The sequence below is a fragment of the Sus scrofa genome, chromosome 18, assembly GCF_054392235.1.
Source record: "Sus scrofa isolate SSC_HxYL_T2T_F1_AM1 chromosome 18, Sscrofa_HxYL_maternal_Yorkshire_Landrace_v2.0, whole genome shotgun sequence".
Classification (NCBI taxonomy): Eukaryota; Metazoa; Chordata; class Mammalia; order Artiodactyla; family Suidae; genus Sus; species Sus scrofa.
In genome coordinates, this window is record NC_139400.1 from 15,023,761 (window position 1) to 15,039,955 (window position 16,195).

General features: G+C 64.3%; 1 protein-coding gene across 32 annotated transcripts in view; it reads right to left on the minus strand.

The window, feature by feature from the left end:
• Nucleotides 1–582: 582 nt before the first annotated feature.
• AGAP3 (ArfGAP with GTPase domain, ankyrin repeat and PH domain 3) overlaps nucleotides 583–16,195 on the minus strand; it is a 63,456-nt gene continuing 47,843 nt past the window's right edge. For 14 of the 32 annotated variants that reach the window (XM_085005109.1, XM_085005107.1, XM_085005097.1 and 11 more), the window contains 9 exons: nucleotides 16,075–16,179; nucleotides 9,674–9,842; nucleotides 6,203–6,322; nucleotides 4,734–4,871; nucleotides 2,920–3,074; nucleotides 2,749–2,839; nucleotides 2,344–2,566; nucleotides 1,442–1,697; nucleotides 583–1,288 (listed from right to left, as the gene is read on the minus strand). In XM_085005109.1, coding sequence (XP_084861235.1) covers nucleotides 1,082–1,288; nucleotides 1,442–1,697; nucleotides 2,344–2,566; nucleotides 2,749–2,839; nucleotides 2,920–3,074; nucleotides 4,734–4,871; nucleotides 6,203–6,322; nucleotides 9,674–9,842; nucleotides 16,075–16,179 — 1,464 coding nt within the window. In that variant the 3' untranslated portion in view covers nucleotides 583–1,081. The remainder of the gene's footprint in view (nucleotides 1,289–1,441; nucleotides 1,698–2,343; nucleotides 2,567–2,748; nucleotides 2,840–2,919; nucleotides 3,075–4,733; nucleotides 4,872–6,202; nucleotides 6,323–9,673; nucleotides 9,843–16,074; nucleotides 16,180–16,195) is intronic. The other 18 variants (XM_021078867.2, XM_085005091.1, XM_085005090.1 and 15 more) reach the window with 2 other exon arrangements.

Genomic DNA, 16,195 nt, shown 5'->3' on the forward strand with positions numbered 1-16,195 from the left:
TTTCTGGAACCACCAAGGGGTAGTCAGGGGAAAAGCAGCAGCTCTGGCCTCTGCCCCCAGTTTGGGAAGATGCTGGTGGGAGCCAGGGGGCTGCTCTGCCACTGGGGACCCACCTCCTCCCTGTTCCTCCAGAGCAAAGCCGAGGCCTGTGTCCCAGGAGAAGCACTGACCTAAGAAATGTGCAGCCACTCATCCCACGCCGTCCTGAGACTCCTCTTCCCGGGCACTGACTGGAGGAGCCCCGGGTTCCCAGGCTCCTAGGAAGCGGGTCTCTGGTCTGGGTGAGCTCTGGCCAGCTCAGGGTGTGACATGCGCTTACTGGATAGAACACGAATGGAAATAAGGAAACCAGCGGAAAAGCCGCCAGTGGTCGGTGGGTGGGGGCAGCGCAGGAAGCTCACAGCAGGGAGCACAGAGCTCACCGCGCCCCCTGCCTCAGGGGTCAGGTTCACTGCCAACACCAGCACCTGCCCGGCAGAGGGGTTGAGGGGAGAAGAGACTCCTTAAGGCACAGTGAGGATGAGAAGCCAGGGACCCAGGAGTGACGAGGAGTGTCTCAGGAAGAGCAAGGAGACACAGGAGGACAAGGCCACACGCAGTCTGGTTTATTGGCTCGTCACGCACGCGCACACACACACACACACACAAACACACCAGATATGTACACAAACATAAATATTCCAATGTACACATTTACACAGGACTTGCAGGTCACCCAGCCGCTGCCGCCCAGGCTCCGTCTCCGGAGAGGCTGCAGGGGGCAGGCGCTAGAAGGTAGGAGTCTGGAGGAGGGCGAGGTCCTGCCCCTTCTCCTCCCAGCACCTCCCAAGGGTCCTGTCCCTTCTGGGTGGCGCCGTAGGGCAGGGGGCCGTCGCCGATGTCCTGAGCCGCAGCCTGTCTCGGCTCCTTCGTTCCCCTCCCCCGTCGGCTCTTCTCGCTGCCTCTGCCCATTCTCCTCTCCTCCTTCCCTCCTGCACGTCCCTGCGTCTCAGTCTCTGTGTCTCTGCCACCCCAGGGCCTGCAGGGAGGTGGGGCCCCCGGCCCAGGTGTCCTTTCAGCCCCTCTGCCCTCTTCCTGGGCCTTACAGGATGCTTGGGCTTCGGTGCAGCTCCGCGGACGCGTTGGTGCCGTTGGCGGGCTCTCGGCTGGGGGCCGGGGCTAAGGCGCAGCCCTCGCTGGGGCAGCCGTGCTGGATCAGGATGTCCGCACACTCCTGGCTGCCGGCCCGGCGTGCGTAGGCCAGCGGGGTCAGGCCCCGGGCGTCCCGGCTCCGCACGTCCACCCCGTACTGCAGAGGAAAGCACACGCTTACCGCGGGCGGGACACACAGGACAGGCCTGGGCTCTCGGGGACAAAAAGGAGAGGGCTGGGGCGGGAAGGACACCAGGGAGGTGAGAGGGGCCCGCAAGGCTGGGCCCGGGACGGCCAGGCCGCCACTCACCCAGATGAGCAGCTGCGTGAAGACGACGTTGGCCATGGCGCTGGAGAGGTGCAGGGCGGTTCGCCCGTCCCCGTCCCCGTAGGTCTCGTTCACCTCTTCCTTGGACCCGTGGGCCAGGAGCATCACCAGCAGCCGCAGGTCGTCCTCCACCACGGCCCGCAGCAGCTGCTGCCCCAGCGGCACGTCCGAGCTCGGCAGCGGGGCCAGGAAGAGCTTCTGCTCGTACTTGGCCCGGATCCAGCGCTCCTTCTCCTCCCTGCAGGCACAGGGTCGGCACGGTGACCCTGACCGTGAGCAGGTGGGGCCGGGGAGGGTGGTCACGGGGGCGAGGGGGGAGACTGGGAGAGAAGGTGGCGGAGCAGAGACGCAGAGACGAGCCCAGACCCCGATGGCGGTCGGGGGGCAGCGGGTAACCAAAGGGTGTGGAAGAGGCAGAAAAGGAACCGAGGGGAAGGGGAGGCCCCCGGGGCCGTGGGGGGCTGAGAGGGCAGGCGGATTCCAGGCAGGGCCCCCACGGAGGCTTATCTGGCCCTGCAGCAACCAAGGAGGTGGGGGCCCGCACCGGGGGCCACGCACACCCTATCTGTCGCCCATTCTCCCCATCTCCGAGCTTGGCCGTGGCCTTGGAGCCACAGAGCGATAGGGGCCTGCGCATGCGCGGCCTGCTGGCCCCCTGACCTGCTGATAAGGGCTCAGAAAGGGCCCGTTGTTGTGAGGCTGAGTGACAGGCGGGGGGAGGGGCACCCCCAGGGGCCAACTGCCAAGCAGAGCGACAACGGCCACTCTTAACCCTTGTAGCACTGTCACGGCCCCCTGGCACCATCCCGGGCCCCCCCCACGGGCAGGACCCCCCTCGTCCCCTCCCTCCCTCCCTGGCCGGCCTCGGAGCCCCATCCCCTCACCTGCAGGCGTCGGGCCCCGGCTTCGCGTAGCCATCCAGGGCCCCCTCCCAGACGCTGTTGGCCAGGGCATTGCCCATGGCGGTCATGACGGCCAGCAGCTCAGGCGGCCAGTCGTCGAGGTCGAGGGAGCGGACCCGCGACAGGTGAGCCCCCAAGTGCCGGTGGGTCCCCGAGCACTCGATGCACATGAGGGCGCCCAGGTTCAGGCTGGCCCAGTCTGGGTCTGGGGAGAAGGCATGATGAGACCCACGGGCAGCCAGATGAGCCCCTTGCCAGGCCGCCAAGCGAGCCCCCCAACCCCCTTTCTCGGCCTGCTAGAAGCCTCTGGAGATGCTCCCTCTAGAAAGCCGGCCAAGCGCCCTCTTGCCACCCTCAACCCAGACCCCGTCGCCCCCCGGCACTCACTGGGGGCGTCACAGTCGATGCAGAAGCTGTTGCCGCGAACGGTGCGGACGGCCTGCACCGCCAGCGCCGAGTTCTGGTTCCCCAGTCGGGTCTGCCTCGCGGGGAGAGGGGTGGCTGGTCAGTCACATGGCAAAGGTAGGGTCCCACCCCACCCCTGGCCCCCGTGCCAACCTTGTCCTTAGCACTGCGGCAGCCCTGTAGGCTGGCGAGGATCTGGGCCTGCACGCTCTGCACCCACAGCTCCCGCTCCTCTGCCGTCGAGGCCTCGAAGTGCCACGTCTGCCCGGTGAGCGACACCACCACAAACTCAAACGACTCCTCCGCCTCTGTGGGCACAGGGACACGTACCGTCATCAAGGGAGGGCCCTTGTCGGCTTGCCCGTCCAGGGACACGGCCAGGCCACAAGTCCATCCACTCCCAGCCCCCTGCCTCAAGGACCACGTGCTCCAAGGCAGATTCCAAGGAGGAATCCTGTGGCCTTCAAACCACTGCCCTAGGCACCTGTGGCGCCTGCGTGAAAAAGTGAGGGTGGGTGCCCAGGTGGGACATCCTGGGCACTGCCAGGAATGGGTCTGGAAACCCGAGGGTGCTTCCTGGAGAAAGCGGCGCCGAGCATGTGGAGAGGGCGTGATGGGCGCTCGGAGGCGGTGCTGGGGGGAGGCGGGTGCGGGCACCATCCGTACATGTCAGCTGCAGCCGCCTCATTTTGCAGCTCATTAAACCCAATATTCCTGACGGCGTCAGCGTGGGGCTCCTGGGAGCCGGCCCCTCCCCCGCCACCCTGGCACAGGCAGGCAGGGAGGCCAAGCGGATGGCGAGAGGAGGGGGTGTCCTCCACTAACGAACTGGGCTGCGTGAGCAGACAGGGACCTGAGGACATCTGCAGTGACAAGCACTGTGAGCTGAACTGTGACCCCAAGCCACGTGGTGAAACCATGCTACGCTCTGCTCCCCAGGCCCCTCGACGACAGGCCACGTGAATTCCACTCCCGTGGTCACCACCCCATGGGCAAGAGATTCCTAACAGCAGCATGAGAGCCGAGGGGGCCGGAGCGCCAGGTGCCCATATGGAGGCCCACGGGTGAGCCACACGTTCTTCTAGGGCAGGCTCGCACCCAGCAACGCCAACGTCCCCCGGAAGTCCTCCTGCCAGGCTCTTGCTCTAAGGCGCCCTTAACGGAACTGTCTTCATAAACAAACTGGTCCCTTTCTTCCCCCGGGCTCCACCATCCCACCTCGCCCTGCTTCCAGCCGTCTCCAAACTACATCACCTCGACCAGCCGTGGGGGCTCGGTTCCAGGGTACAGGTGGACCCCTTGCCGGGTGGCTGGCTGGGAGAGCTGGCTCTTCCCCTGGAGGTGGTCTTCCCCCGTCCACCCACACCCCTAACCCTGACAATCCGAGCAGAAACCAGCAACTGTGCATCAGTGTAAGTTACACTCATCTAGAAGCAAGGGACTCCCAGCAGCGAGGAGGCCTGCTCAGGACTCTCGGGGGAAGCCAGAGCAGCAGCCCTATGATTAATAAAGGATTATGAGAAGGGACCTGTGGAAAAACGTTCGAGAAGCTGGAACCCCACAGCCTAAAGGCGGCTAAGGAGAGACTTAGCCCAACATGCACATGTACTAAGCACCTATTTCGCGCCCAGCACTCACGAAACCCAGTGGGTGATACAAGAGACACAGAAAACAGGGCCTGCCCGCAAGTTTGGGATGAGCTCTTGGAGTAGCAGCCTGTCTTTTACCTTCTAGAACAGTAAAGGGACTAAGCTCCCATTTTAACCAAAAGGCTTTAAGTCAGGTGGAAGAAAGAGCTTTTCTAAGATACCAGGTCTAGGCGACCAAAAGTTGTGGAGCTGCTTTTCCTGGGACTCATTCTTAGAAAGGGCTTAATGGAATAGAGAGAAGGCTGTTACCTTTCGGGTACTACCCCCAAGTCCCGCTGCCCACCTCCTGTGCCCCGGTTTCCCTGGGGGCCCCCTAACCTTCAGCAGCACTGCTGGGGCCGTCTGGTCGGGGGGTCCCGGTGCTCTTTTTCCTCCGGTGCTTCTTCCGGTTGGAGTGGGGAGATGGGGGAGGCTCCAGCTTGGGGCTGGAACCGAGCACCTCAGCGGGGCCACTGGCTGGTGAGGGAGAGTGGAGACGTGTGGGCCAAGGGAGGGGCGAGCACGGTCCTGCCCTGGGCGCTGGGGGCTCCCCCCTGAACTGCAGCGGGGCCATTGAACCCCGCACGCCCTGGCCCAGCCCCGGAAGGGGTCTGCCCAGCAAGTCCCACCCCGAGGCGTCCCACGGTGGAGGAAGAGAGGGTGGGGGCGAGAGCGTGTTGCTTCTGCAGCCCGGAGGGTGGAAGGCGGCCAGGGAGCTCGCTCACAGGGCGCTGAAGCCCCAGCAGCTCCGCACCAAATTTATCCTCAATCACACTCCCCGCTCCTCACAATTAATAGCAGAATTAGAAACAATCAGGGAGCTGCCTAATTACTGTCAATTAGAGCGCGCTAATCAAGCTCCCGTCTCCCACACCCCGCCCGGCGCTCACCACTAAATGTCAAACTTCATTAGAGGCAGACGCGCGCCCTCCCTCCCTGCCTGCCTTCCTCCTTCCAGGCTCCACAGAGGGGCCCACAGCATGGGCCGCGACCCCGGAAGGGCTCCCCTCCCAGGCCTTCATGCACGGCCACCCCCTGGGGGGCTGGGCCGGGCCGGGCCAGGCTGTGGGTGCCCAGCGCCTCCCCCAGGTCAGAGCTGGGGGCCAGCGCTCCCACGGGGGTGGGGGCCTGGGATGCGTCTCCGGGATGCAAAGCAGGGAGACGCACAGGGGACGGGGAGCGGCAGGTGTGCCAGGCCCCCAGGGGAGCCTCACCCCAAGAGGAAAGGAGGGCAGAGTTGTGCCCACTTCCCTTTAGGCTCCAGACCTGCTGATGGATTCGGGGCAAAGGGTGAGGATGCGGGGAGGTGCTTTTGGAAGAGGCGGGAGAAGCGTGGAGGTGAGCAGGGCCACCGACAGCGAGAAGAGCGAGGGAGCAGGGGTGGGGGCGGGACAGGGAGGGGTTCTAACCGAGGCCCGAATCCCAGGAGGCGGCGCGGGAAGGACAACTCCCTGACCCCGTCTCCACGCATGTTCAAAGCCCGCAGCCTCCGACCGCCCCAGCCGCTCCCCGTCCCCCGCGGCGAGGCTGATGAGCTGGCTGCGCAGGGGGCTGATGGGGATGCGGGCGCCACCAGCGCCGCCTGGGGACAGCCGTGGGCGGGCAGAGCTGCGGAAGGAGGGTCTCTAGCGCCAGCCGCTGGCAGGGCCCAGGGAAAGCACGGGGCTAGACGCCCGCCTCCAGGTCCCCCGGGGGGCACCGGCCCTGCAGTGCGCAGACTCCGCAGCAGCCCTGGAGGGCTCCGCGGGCCCGTTCCCCGGCTCGGCCTCCCCGGCTCGCCCTCCTCTGGCTTAACCGCTCCAGCGTACCTGGGGGCAGGGCAGCAGCCTCACTCCACTGGTCGGCACTGGAAATGGAGCAGGAGCGCTGGTGCAGCCCCTCTGGGCGCGGGCCAGCCCAGGCCGGGCTGCTGGCCGAGTGGGGGGCACCTGGGGGTGGAAGGGTCAGACTGGGAGGGGAGGCCGGGGCGGGGGTTGGGAGCACCCACAGACTCTCCTGACAGCACGGCCACAGGCAGAACTGGGGGAACGCCAGCAGGATGCTGACCCCAGATGAGGGGCTCTGGGCTCGCCTGATCCTGGCCAGGCTCCCTGGAGACCAGAGGCCTCTCACGGGCCCCCCTGGGAGCAGGCTTCACGCCCTTCCTCTCTCCAAGGACACACAGGCATACCTCTGTCCCCTCCCTGGGCTGGGGAGCCAGAAGCGGGGGGCAGGGGCTGACTCCCCATCACTGCCGAGCCCTCTCCTTGGCCATCCCAGCCCCTGCCCTCCTGGTCAGACCCCACGCCCACGTGCCAGGCCGCGGATGCCGTCTGCTGTGCCTCAGCCTTGCTGCCATTCTGACGAGAAATAAGTGTATCAAATTCAAGTAATTATGTCTAATTAGTATTAGTAATTATCCTGTAGGGCTGGAGAAAATTAATCTCTCGTCTCCCATCGGGGAAGAACGGCAGAGCCGAGGGAACCCGTGGCTCCAGGAGCGCCGAGGCCAGGGTGCAGGGCGGGCAGCAGGCATGCGCCCTCGCCAGGCCTCCTGTCGCTTGTGAAAAGATGATGGGAACAGCTGAGCCCCAACGCGGCCCCTCCTCAGTCACCTAATTCAGGGCAGGGCCTGAGGCCAGAAGGCCAAGGCCAGGGAGGTCTGAGGATGGCGGTAGGACCTGAGGACAGAGGTGGCACCTGGAGCTGGACAAAGCCGGAGGCAGCCAGTGGCAGACTGGGGCCTCGGACCAGCCCCGCAAGCACAACAGGTCAAGTTTCTAGAAGCTTGAGGGACAGGAAGCTCTGAGCTGAAGCCACTAGAAGGTAAAGGAGCAGGCCAGGCCTCCCTGATGCTCTGGGAACAGACGACACTGCAAGGCGGGGCCCAGTTTTGTGTTTCTCTTGTATCTGTCATAACACCCAAGGCAGGAGCAGACACACACTAAGTGCCGACTCACAGCGAGGGGCACCCCTTCCGTGCCCTCCCACTCTGCCTACCAGGCCCCGCAAATTTGGCCTTTCTCGGGGTGTCCCCCCCTCCCCGTCAGGCCCCTTCCAGGGAGCGGCCCCGGCTCCTACCTCTCAGCACCCCTCACCTGTTCCCATCTCCTCCCGGGTTCCAGACCTCTCGCCCCTGGGGCCCCAGCCCCAGCCTTCGCCATCACGGAACCACTTCCTCCCCAGGCCCCCCAGCCCCGAACCCCGAGGGAGGGAGAGTGCTTTCCCTTTTCTTTGTTAATTCTCCCCTCATTACGCCTGCAATCCCACAATCAGTGTGCACTGTAATTGTCGAATTTGATGCTAATGATTAATGAATTAAACATGGAGCCATCAATTAGTCCTCGGAGGATAATTCTGCATAAAGCAGCGGATAATGTAATTACAGTAACAAAGATAATGAGATGTTAACATCGCCCGGTGAGCGGAGACATGTGTGTGCGCGCGAGGTCGGTGTCAGCGCGCAGCGCGGGGGCGCGGCTCGGGCAGCGCCTGGCCCTGTGTTCTGGGGACCCGGGCGCGGCTGGTGGGTGCGTGTGCCGCAGCCCCCTTGTCCACGCACGCTTCTGCTCCCCAGGTGAAGGCCTTCGGGGCCCGGGAAGGTGACAGGACAGAGTGTCTTACTGTTCCCCTGCCTCTGAGGAACAGGCCCTCTGGCCTCGGCTGCCTGCCTTCCAGAAAAGCCTTCCTCCCCGGCTCTGTCCTCAGTGCAATGGGAGGGACCCCAGGCCTGCCCAGAGGCTGCCCCTCACCTCCCGCCTTCCCGGATGCAGCTCGGGGAGGTCCCCAACCCTGCCCTACTCCAGCCGGAGCACTGCGGGCCGCGGTGGCCAGTTTTGCCAGTGGGTCTGACCCCCAGTCCGGAGCGCACCCCCCATCTCTCTGGTCCTCGCTCCCTTTCCTCCCTCCATCCACTAGCCCGGTCTCCGCATAACTCAAGGGCCTCTTTCCGAGCCCGGGGTGGCTTGGACGCAACAGCTTTCCGAGTCAGGCGCGCTCAGGGCCATGCCCGGCGCTACCACTTCCTGCGGGGTGTCGCAGACAGGTTATCTAACCTCTCCGAACCCTTGTTTCCTCGGTCCGAAAACGGGATGAGAACCTCGACTTCCCAGGCTTTTGAGACCGGGGCCCTCGGTCAGCGGTGTCCGCGCCCTCTGCTCGCCTCTTCCAGCGCCAGCAGACTGGGTGATGGGTGGCCACAGCGGCAGGGTGGGCGGGTATGGGTGGGTGCTGGCAATTACGTGGGTGAGTGTGCCCTCACCTCCAACCAGGAGCACACTCAGGAGGCCCCTCACGCCCACCCCACTTAACCCAGAGCGTCTCGATGGCCCTGTGAGTACAGTGCCTGGGACAATCCCACGGAGTCAGTCCATCCACTCCAGGGACATAAGCACCCAGCCCCCGGCCCCAAAAGTCCGGCACCAGCCTCCTGTCACCGCAGGGCACCTCCACGCGCCCTCTGGGGAAAGCGGTACCCTGCGCTAGGAGCTGACACCGGGGGTGGGGACAGTGTCTCCACCAGCTGTTTCTGGGCCCCAGGAAGACGAGACCCTATTTGGCAGGACAACATCAGGGACACTGAGGTCCTGGGAGGAGGGCTCCAGAAGCCAAGGTGGATCTGGACCACGGGGACGGGGTGTGGGAGGGCAAAAGCCCCCCGAGGAGCCAAGTGGCTTAGGAGCCAGGGAGGGTCTTTCCTCAATCCACAGAATCACCTGCCTGGGCAAGAGCTGGTCCAGGCAGAGCTGCCCCACCTCAGGCTCAGCCTCTCAGGCTCCACGTTTCTCCTGATGCTGGACGCGTGGCAGTCGGCTCGGCCCCCAGCTTCTCCCTAAGCTCGGTCTCCCCTGAGCAGAGACCCCTCACCTTCACGGCAGACCAAAGGACAGTTACCAGGCTCATTTCGGGCAGCGCTGTCCCCTGCCGCCTCCCTCCCTGCCCACGGGGCAAGCCTGGCTGAGATGTGGCCCTGGCGCCAGAGGTCCTGTCCCCACCATCCCCTGCCTTGGCTCCAGACGCTGAGGCCACCTGTCTGCACGAGGCTATCTTGTTCCTGTTCTGACCTCCAAACCACTGCAAGGCTGTCCCCTGGCTGCTACCTCTACTAATGCCACGAGGGCCGGCTTTCGGCGAACGCATTTGGCTGAGCCGAGCCCGAAGCAGGACACTGGGTGGCACGCCTATTTGCAGCCCCATGACGCCGACCTTCCCAGGCCCCATGGTGGCCCGCTCCACCCCTCCAGGGGAAGGAGGCCACACTGGCCCCCGACGCCACACCCCCGCCCCCGCAGTCACCTCACCTGCGCCCGCACCCAGCTGCGTGTTACTCCGCTCCAGGGCCAGCCCGTTGGCCCGGGGACTGGTGCCCGGGGCTGTGGCCGGCGTGGCTCGGGGCAGGCGCTTCCCAGGCACCTTGACCGTCGTCCGCAGCAGGTCGATCTCCTTGCCGTGGATGTTCTGCATGTAATCCTGCGGCCACGCGGAGGAGAAGCACAAAGACTCGTCAGCACCGGCCACCCTTCGGCAGCACCCCGCCTCTGACCCTCCCAACTCTGACCCTCTGCGCTGCTGGGATGGGAAGAGCCCAAGTTCTGGGGAGTCCACGGCTCGCCTCCTAGTCTGCCTGGCTGCAGCCCAGGGAGCCTCAAGCAGGAGCGGGGGCCACCGGGTTTGGAGCCAAGAGCTGAGGCGCGGGGCTCCCAAGGAAGGACGGCCCAGGAGGCGACGCAGATGAGGCCAAGTGCCGGACCAAGAAGGGACTTGGGGGAGAGGGCCTGCGGGGCCGAGGAGAGGAAAGGACAGGCTCCATGGCATCTGGACGAGAGGGCTGCCCCGGGCTCCGGGTCCCCGAGGGCTTCAGCCCTATTTTCAGAAGCTCCCACCACCACTCAGGCTTCAAGAGCTTTTAGAGCCTAAGCAGCCCCCAGTGCTTAGAATAATGCCTGACAATAAATATTTGTTGAAGTTAAAAGCCTTGGATGCTTTCTGCTGCTCTTAGGGATGCCGAGGCAAGTCCCTGGTTCCAGGGGCTTCGACCGGCAACGAGAACCACTATGGCCGTCACATCACCCGCCCGCTCACGAGCCAGGGGTCCGCGCCCCAGAGCGGCACGTTGCACCTGCGTTTCATACGTTACCTCACGTCGTCCTCAGCGTGACCGAGGAGGACGCGGTCACTGCATTCACTTTACAGGTGAAGTAAGCGAGGCTGACAAAGGCCAACCCGCCCGAGGTCACACAACGAGAAGGTGACAGACCCAGGTTCAAGCCCAGGCTTTTCAGCTTCCCCAGGCAGACGCCTCCCTCAGCCCAGGAACGAGCCCTGCCTCAGGTCCGCAGCCGAGGGCCCGGGAGTGGAAGGGGCACCAGAGAGCAAAAGCCACTGGGTGCTCTGAGCCCCCATTCCAGCTGCTCGACCCCAGCCTGGGACACCCCTCCCTGGAGGGTGGCAGCTGGCAGGGTGGGGTTTGCAAAGCATCCTTGCCCAGCCTGGACCCCACTCTCCTGCTTTGCTGACTCCTGTCTCCAAGCCGCCAGCACCAGCGAGCTCCTGGGTGGCAGTTCCCAGCTGACAACCTCGCTACAATGTGGCAAGAGCTTCCACTCAAGAGCAGAACCCCGGCCAGTGGCACCAACCCAACTCGGGACAGGATTCCAGGCATCAGACTCAGGACTGCCTCCTCTCCTTCCTCCCTCAGGAGCACCTCTGAGACGTTCTGCACCCAGAGCACCCCCCTGTTCCCAGCTCAGCCCAAGCCTTCGGGTCCTTCCAGGCCCCAACCCTCTCTCTCACCCACCACTGCCGGTCACCCAGGCCTTCTACCCCCTCGCCTACCACCTTCAGGGAAAAAAAGGACAATGTTGTCTGCTTAAGAGCGGATGCAGGAATTCCTGCTGTGGCTCAGCAGTAATGAACCCAACTAGTATCCATTAGGACACAGGTTCGATCCCTGGCCTAGCTCAGTGGGTTAAGGATCCGGCGTTGCCATGAGCTGTGGTGTGGGGCACAGATGTGGCTCGAATCCTGCGTTGCTGTGGCTGTGGTGTAGGCCGGCAGCTATAGCTCCAATTCAACCCCTAGCCTGGTACCCTCCATTAGGTACCCCTAGCCTGGTATCCTCACTGCTGCAGGCGCAGCCCTAAAAAGATAAAACAAAGAAAAAAGAAAGAAAAAAAAAATGTGGATGGAGAAGTTCCTGCTGTGGCACAACAGGATCAGCAGCATTTCCGCAGCACCAGGAGACAGGTTTGATTGCCTGGCCTGGCACAGCAGGTTAAAGGATCTGGTGTTGCCACAGCTGCGACGTAGGTTGCAACTGTGGCTCAGATCTGACCCCTGGCCCTGGAACTCCATATGCCACAGGGCAACCAAAAAAGAGACAAAAATAAAAAAGAGTCCGTGGGGAGTGCTGCCTTTAGGGAAGCAGGGCCAGGGCGGGCTGACCAGGGGCTCCGGGGCTGCCTCTCACTCTGAATGACCATCAGGGATCCAAGAGAAGGTTCCAGCTGGGACGAGGAGTGAGAAGAAGGAGAGGGCCCCCAGCGCCAGCCCCTCTTGCGCTCCTGTGGCCAGGCTGGAATTCCCGGCAGGGCAGGGCAGCAGGGCTCAGCGAGCGGACCAAGGGGAGGACGGGACACCTCCGATGCAAGCATGCTGGCCTCACCGGCCAAGCCCGGCTCCAGGAGGCCTGGCTGGGCCTGGAGTCACTTACTCTCCAAGCAGCTCTGTCACCTTCACTGGCAGCCGGCCCCTCAGAAGGACTAGAGAAGCCTGGCCAGCCAGAGGCGGGGCGCTCCCTTCCCTGCATCTGTGCCCTCCCGCCACCACCTGGGTGCTGCTGGGTGCCTGGACTCCCCCTGCTCACAGGGAGCTCGCTTCACGTCTCGGAACCACAGAGAGCAACAGCACTGAGAAGCCAGCGAGGCCAGTCTCTGGCCCCTCTCACCCCCACTCTGCTGAGTGCTGCCAGGGTGCTGTCCCCAGCCCGAGCCCCTCCCAGCCCCCCAGACCCCCTCAATCCATCCCTCCTCCAGTACGCTCGGCCTCCCCGCCCAGGCGCCGCTTGGGCCTGCGTTCTGCCCCGCAGCCCGTGTGTGACTCCACCACCTGGGCCTTCCTCACGCCAGGCCCCACCAGGCCACCAACCCGGCTTCCGCATGTGCCCACCCCAGGTCCCCGCACACAAGCGCATCTTAGATCGGCTGCTCCAGACAACTGTCAACAGCTGGCTGGGCCAAAGGCGCAGCTGCAGTCCCTCTCCTGGGGGCGGGGCCCGGGCTGCTCTAGTTCACAAGGAGGTCACAGCAGCTGCAACAGTTTTCAGGCCCCACCATAGCCCAGGGACGCCCAGGCTGGGACACGGCGGGAGAAGCTGACCCTAGTCCAAGAAAAAGAGCTGCACAGAGGGACTGTGACCATGGCCGAGGGGCCACAAACCACCGTGAGGGGAAAGGACCAGCCCCCTGAGCATCTCTGACCCGCCCGGACAGGCACTCGTCCTGGGGGCCAGGCCAGCACCCGGAGCTCCCGGCTCCATGCCCCAGGCCCAGCCAGCTCCGGGGCCAGGCTGAGAGCTGGAGCCTGGCCCCGAGAAGAGCGTGGCAAGGAGCTCGAGCAGCAGCAGCAGGGACAGGGACGTCAGGGGCCGAGCCACAGCGTTTCCCTCCGTCAGCAGAACGGGGAGCTCGGCGGTGGCGGCGGCAGCGGCTGCTCAGGAGAGCGGTCACCACGGCTGCCTTTATTACCCACCATCAAACAGCAATTTCTTCCCCAGCCTCCTCGCTAATTACCCAGCCAGCGTTCTCATCTCGTTTTATTACTGGAATTAACAACGAGTTCAGAGCGTGGAAAGCTATTAAGATGTGTGATTAAGCCACATTCAATTAGTTTCTACAAACAATTTAATTGATGTTGCAGATAGAATTAACAGAAGGTGATTGTGTGAATGGCTCCGCTGGCTGCAAAATGGGGGAGGCTGTGGCGGGCTCTCTTGGGCCAGGCGAGAACTGGGCACGAGGCTCCAGACGTGCCCACCAGCCCTTCCCCTGCACGCCTGGCCTGTCCCCACGGGCCGGACCGGCCTCCATCAGCGGGCGGGTCACCAGCCCTGAGGTCCTCGGGTCTCAGGCAAGGGCCGCCCCGAGGAAGAGAGGGAACCAGGCTGAGAGCCCCGTGTGTGTCCAGAGCTCCCGAGGGGCCTTCCCCGCCAGCTCCCCAACAGGAGGGAGCCTCCCAGAGAAGCCGGGCAGCTCACCGGTGGGGGCCCTGTTCACAGCTGGCAGCTCAGACTCTTGCTCAGGTTGGAAGACGCGGCCACCAGGAGGCAGGTGAGCCAGCAACATGTGAGTGGCTGGCACCCAGAAAGGGAAACCCAGACACCAAGGGGCGGGCAAGGGGCAATCCGGGCAAAGCAGCCTCTGCTGGGAAGGAACTCGGACCCCCCTCTGCCGGCTGCACACATGGAGCCCCTCGGCTCGGCCTTCACTGAACTTGCACTGTCACCACCATCCTGAATCGGATTTGCGTTCCCTGAAGGACAAGAGGCGCCTACAGGGCAGGGAGGGTGCCACCTGCACGTGCCCACTGCTCCTGGCATCCAGCACAGAAGGAGTGGGGGAAGGTCAGCCACTTTGACCTCGGAGCTGACAACTCCAGGGCGAAGGATGGGAGCCCTCGCTCCCAAAGTGGCCGTTCCCTCAACCTCTCCACCACGTCCTGTGGCCAGGAGGGCACGAGGGGCCCAGCAGCGGCTGGCAGAGCCACAGCCTTAGAGTCGCCTCGCAATAAAGCAATGACAGGCCTGCTAGCTCCTCCACCCAGATCCTGTCCCATGCCCCTGACACGCTAAGTCACACACGGCTCAAGAGTGCGATGCTGGAAGGGACCCTGAGGGCGACCGGCCCCCCAGCTGACCCGCAGGCCGCCGGCCCCCTCCACCAGCCCCGCTCGCCCTGATGGTAACTCGCCAGCCACTTTCGCAGGCAGCCTCGAAGGGAGGTGCTCCTGGAATGCGCAGAAAAACCGGGTCCTGCTTAGAGTCAACGTCGTGGGACTGAGTCTCAGCTCAGCCACTGGCTGGGTGACGGACGATCCGACAAGCCCCACGCCTCTGCTCCAGGCTGCCAGGCCGTGTGTAAAACAGCAACCCCTCGGGCCTCCACGCTCACCTCCTAAACTGCAACCAAACCCTAAGCCAACACCCGGCGCCGTCTTCCCCATCCCGTGACCCTGCTACCATCCCTCTCTCTCCTCTCTCTGGGGCGTGGGGACGAGCAGCGGGGCCAGAGGATGGCACGCAGCCAGGGAAGCAGGAGGAACAGGTGAGGATGCGGCAGAGAGGACGGCAAAGGCCACTGCCATGCAGGTGGGAAACAGAGGCTCCGACAGGCCGGTGCCCAGCCCACCAGGCCAGGAGGTGCCTGAGCAGGACATGGGCGGCCGCCCGGGCTGTGGGCGCAGGGAGCAAGGGGGCCCCAGACGCTCTCCACTGGGCAATGCGGGGGTTCTGCGCTTCCTGCTGCGCCAGCGGACGCTCCCGCTTCCCACACCACTGGCCTCTGGGTCGGCTCTGCCTGGCAGCCTTGCTGCCCCTCGCCTGCCAGGGACTCGGCAGTGGGACCAGGTCTTGTGTGAGGAGGAGGCGAGGACAGGGGAGAGGACGGCGCCCAGGAGCCTTTGTGCTAAATCCCTAAGACCCCCAGGCTGTGGCCCCCCACTCCGTCCACCCCCCATATCCTGACACCAGCTCCCAGCCCGAGGAGTAAGGGGCGCTGGGAAAAAAGCATCTACGCTGAGCCTGGGAAGGGTCAGTGCCAGAGAAGGTGGGTCCGGAGGAGCCCAGGAGGGCCGGGCTGGGCTGGAAAGGCCCAAAGCGGGCGGGTGGGCTCTGTCAGCAGCCCTGGGCGGGGCTCTCAGCTGGGCTCTGGCTGAACCATGGACCCCAGCACCTCTCAGGTCGGGCCCCCCAACACCTTGAGCAGATTTAAAGGCAGGCTGGGGACCCTCCAAGGCAGGCCCGGGGCCCCCGGGCTGGAGGTGGGACCGGCCCACGTGCTGTGCTTGAGGGGCTTCGCAGGAGAACTCATTAGCCCCACAGTGGGGTGGTGACAGAGATGGATTCTGGTGACAGCTGTGTGCTGGAGCCACGCGGTGAGGGGAAGGGAGGAAGGAAGGGTGGGGGAGCTGCCATGGGGGCCACTCTACAGTCACTGCACCCCCCTCCAGACACCTCTGCCCACAAACTGCGCCCCCCGACTCTCCTCTTCCCAAGGGGGCCTCTCCTGGCCCTGAACCACCCCGGCAGCCCTGGCTTAACTGCCCTCTGCTCTCTGGCACCCCAAGAGCCCAGGGGTACCCACTGGTGTGGCTCCCCTAAAGACAACTTTTGGCAACACCAGCACCCCCACCTGGTGCAATTCCACGTGAAGAGGCCCAAGCCAGCCCTTGAAACAACTAGAGTGCAGGCTGAGACTCCACACACGGGCCCAGCCCAGGAGGGGGCTTGTCCATCCCCGGGGGCTCAGTCAAGACTCAGAGCTTCAGTGCGGGGTCGGCCCGGGCCTGGGTCTCAGGGTCTGTGCAGCTCCCGAGACTCCAAAGAAGACACTTTCTCAAGGCAAGGTCTTTGTGAACTAAGGCCTGCTTCCCCCCACCCCCGACCCCCAGGTTCTGGTCTCCCCCCAGGCCCCAGCCCCCGACTCACATGCAGGCTGGGGTGGTACGTGAGCAGCCCGTTGTCACACAGAGTCACGTACTTCTTCTTCCACTCCTTGTTCAAGGACTTGCCACTCCGCTTCAGCAGGATGCCCTGAGGACAGAGGCTG